The sequence below is a fragment of the Haemaphysalis longicornis genome, unplaced genomic scaffold (assembly GCF_048455015.1).
Source record: "Haemaphysalis longicornis isolate Haplotype H1 unplaced genomic scaffold, Haemaphysalis longicornis Haplotype H1 scaffold_5, whole genome shotgun sequence".
Taxonomy (NCBI): Eukaryota; Metazoa; Arthropoda; class Arachnida; order Ixodida; family Ixodidae; genus Haemaphysalis; species Haemaphysalis longicornis.
The window spans coordinates 69947627-69951477 of record NW_027526385.1 but is presented as its reverse complement, the minus strand read 5'-3'; the positions used below and the strand labels follow the sequence as shown (position 1 = coordinate 69951477).

The 3851-nt window shown below is 46.9% G+C and overlaps 1 protein-coding gene across 1 annotated transcript; it reads left to right on the top strand.

Moving 5' to 3' along the window:
• The first annotated feature begins 791 nt into the window (after window positions 1-791).
• Window positions 792-3227, top strand: LOC144139274 (uncharacterized). Its single transcript, XM_077671678.1, has 3 exons — window positions 792-1609; window positions 2079-2286; window positions 2795-3227. The coding sequence occupies exons 1-3, from the start codon at window positions 1145-1147 to the stop codon at window positions 3187-3189; spliced, it is 1068 nt and encodes a 355-aa protein (XP_077527804.1). The 5' UTR covers window positions 792-1144; the 3' UTR covers window positions 3190-3227.
• The last annotated feature ends 624 nt before the right edge of the window (window positions 3228-3851 follow it).

Below are 3851 nucleotides of genomic sequence, written 5' to 3'. Positions count from 1 at the left end.
GGATGTTGACAGAAGCGCGAAAGCTAATGGTGCGCTCAACCTTCGCTGAAAGGGCGTCCAATCGATCGTCAAACTTTCAAAGACCCACATCGCAAGTGAAGAACAAACCCATGCGACGTTTTTACACGCACTAAATTAATGCACCCGCGAACAATGTCAATCTACAGTTGAACCTCAATATAACGAACACTTAAGTAGCGAATTATCGGGTATAGCAAACTAAGTACGATCTTTTGTTGGTTACGCTTTATTTCAATTGCATTTAAATATTTTATAACGAAACTGAGACCGTCAGCCACGCGCGATATCGGATATACGGGAGAAATATTTGATCAAGAGGCTGAGAAGCTACTTGGAAAAACCCTCCGGCATCCGAAACTGCAGGAGTATAAAGGCCCTTTTGTTCGTGGACACTGTGGAAAACTCCTTCCTTCTCAGTGCTGTGAGTAGATACCAGATGAAGATCACATCCTTCATTAAATAAATAAAGACGCAGTCCTGTTTTGTCGAGTGAACCTTGTTTTGTTGGAATTTCACGTACTCATGTTCCGGCTCATTCAGCTTGAAATGCAACAAGGAGAATGGTACGGGTTACCTTGTTTATAGCGGGTTGAAAGCCTAAAAATGCATTTTTATATATGAAGTATTTTTGCGCGACCCAGATTGTCGATTTGTTACAGCCGATTTTTACCTCTACTGTTATAACGAACATCGGATATAACGAACTAATTTGCTGTACCGATACTGCTTCGTTATAACGAGGTTCGATAGTAGAGAGTTTTAGTATAGCGTACGGGCGTTACCGTAAACGTAACGTAAACGTAACGTAAGCAAATAGCGGAACGTAGCGGCGAGATGCGCAAAAGTAGTTTTAGAAGAGCGAACTCTTACGCTCCGCTAACGTTCGTTAACTGTGGTGGCGCCATCTGCGAGAGAAAAGGCGAAACACTTCGCGTGTGGCTGGCGCCATCTGCGAGAGAAAAGGCGAAACACTTCGCGTGTGGCTACTTGAAAGCATTAGACACCAAGCCAATCCATCCGAAGATTCGCGCGCATCGGAAGTTTCGTGAATCTTTGTTATCCGTGTGCTACATTCCGCATATCTGAGTTTAATTCGCTTCTGTGTGCCTTGTGTAGCTTCACCATGCCACAAAGTATCCTCTGCAATAGATATGCGCTGGCAGAGTTAGCGTGGTCCGACATAGAAGCCCTGGTGCTGCGCAGGAGGGAGCCCCAACGCAGGATGTATGTCGCCCGGAACGGCATGCTCAACATCGAAGGCATGCCTGCGACAACCTTCCGCAGGCAGTTTCGCTTTGAGAAAGCAGACTTCGAAGTGTTACTGCGAGCCCTCGAGATGCCTGACATTGTGACAAGTGCCCAGGGTGTGCGTGTCGCTGGCACTGAAGCCCTCTGCATGTGTTTGAGGCGCCTCGCGTATCCGAACAGGTTGTGTGACCTTCAAGAATACTTCGGGCGACATTACTCTGTCATATCAAGTATCACCAACAAGGTAATGCTGCGTCTGGAGACACAATTCGGCGTCCTTCTTGACGACTTGACAGCGCACCCGTGGCTGACTCCAGCGCACCTGAAGGACATGAGCGACGTAAGTTGGGCAATACGTACTTTTCATTTCGCGTTTACGGGTCACTACACGTCGCCTTTTCACTCGTACACTTTAAGGTTCCGTTTGGTGTAAAATATAAACCTACCAGTACGACGCACAACAGGGGAGGGGGGGGGGGTATGATTTTGCTACGCTTATTGGACCCTTTCCCATGGTTCTTTGGTTATTTTGTGGACTGATGTGTGCTCTTAAAGGCTCATTTCTACTCGATTCATCTGCTCAAGTCGTTTATTGCCAAACATGGGATGACTTCACATATTCCAAATTCAATGTTAGGACCCTTTAAATCACCGTTGAGTCACTTGGTGTAATGTGTTTCTATCTTTCTGTAGTGTAAATAAATGCGCATCTCCACCTAAAAATTCACATCTAAGCTTATCATTAACTCTGCTGAATGCATGGACACAGTAAATAAAACTGAGTTTTCATTATGCACATTTCCTTGCAGGCAGTCCACAGCAAAGGTGCCCCGCTGCCCAACTGTTGGGCGTTTATAGATGGGACAGCGCGCCCCATCTGCCGACCGACACAGGAGCAGCGCCTGTACTTTTCTGGCCACAAGCGGGTACACGCCCTGAAATATCAGTCCCTAATGTGCCCCAACGGGCTCATTTGCCAGCTGGATGGCCCCTATCCGGGTAGCAGGCACGATGCCGGTGAGTTGTAAAGAGCATTTGTGTTCAGAAGCCGTTATAGTGCTTTACTCTGAAATAAAAATTAGAGCACAGAATGGGCACCGTGCTTGATTCCGTTCTTGGTAGCTGCTAATTGATGACGGCTACCACACACAAGTACCTAATCACCAGCGATACAGCATAAAAAAACGCTGAAAATCATTGTAACTTTATTACAGTGGCTGGCGCATCAGCCACACTATGCTCATGGTGTTTTCTTTTTTTAGACCAATTGTAAATCAAGTAGCAAAATAACTAATTGCACTAGTTAAACTGCTTGATTTAGTCCCAAATAAGACTTCAGCAAATTTACTTCAGTGACTTTTTAATAGTCATATATGGCAGCTTGCACTTATTTTTGCCTTAGTAATGCTGGAGGCGAAATTATACAATGGATACTTTATTTCACTTGACTTGCACATAGTTTTGCAGCAGCTGTTACGTGTTCTAAAAGCCATTGCTCCGTACTTTTTTTCTTTGCGTCTTGCAGGTATCCTGCGGGAGAGCGAGCTGTACGAGAAACTGGAGGCAGTGGTCCAGGGACACCGATATGTAATATACGGTGATCCCGCCTACCCACTCCGCCCCCTGCTTATGAAGCCCTATGGAGGGGCATTGGTGACGCGAGCAGAGGAGAGCTTTAACAAGGCCATGAGCACTGTTAGACAGGCCGTCGAGTGGGGCTTTGGGAGAATCATTGCAGAATTTGCTTTCCTCGATTTCAAAAAAAACCAGAAAATCATGCTGCAGGCTGTGCCCAGAATGTATAGGGTGGCCACGTTGCTGACCAACTGCCATGCCTGTATGTATGGCAATCAGATTTCCACCTACTTCGATCTAGAGCCACCGAGCCTATCGGAGTACCTGAGCCCTGCGAAGCACTGATCTACCCTGCACCATGCAGCTGTTTTTTTTTTTTACTGTGTTAAAGGGAACCAGAAAAGCCTTTTGTAAAAGTTACAAAAGGCCTTTATTGTCGCGTAGTTCCAATATAGCGATGCAATGCTGTTGGAATTATTGATCTACATTCAGTATTAGCTGCGCCAGGAGCAATTAAGTGCACCTCTCTCCCCTTGCCGATCGATTACTCCTCCCTCTCTGCTTCTTTCAAAGCAGCTGGAAACACTGGGAATAGCCATGTGACATCGCGACGCTCGACTTCCGTTCTCCGCTAGCTACAGTCCTGCGCCTAGGCACGCGTCAATCGCTGCGGACCCGCCTTTGCCTCGGGATTGCACATTTAGGTCAGATGCATTGTTAGTTTGCGAAAAGTCGTGCGGTCGGCGGCACAAAACAATACTCTCGGGGAGGGTATTCCACAGGGTTATTGCATGAGGGAAAAAATAATCTTTCATCGTTGATGTGCGGCACCGAATGCGTGCGATTGGTTTGCTATGGTTGAGGCGCGGCAAGATTCTGGGCGGGGGTTGGAGTCGAGGGTGCCTGGCTAGTGGGTGATAGTAGAACGCGTGAAGCAAGCAGAGACTCGAGATGATTCGACGTGATTGGAGACATGGATGGTCAAGTGTGCGTTTGAGTTCAGTGAT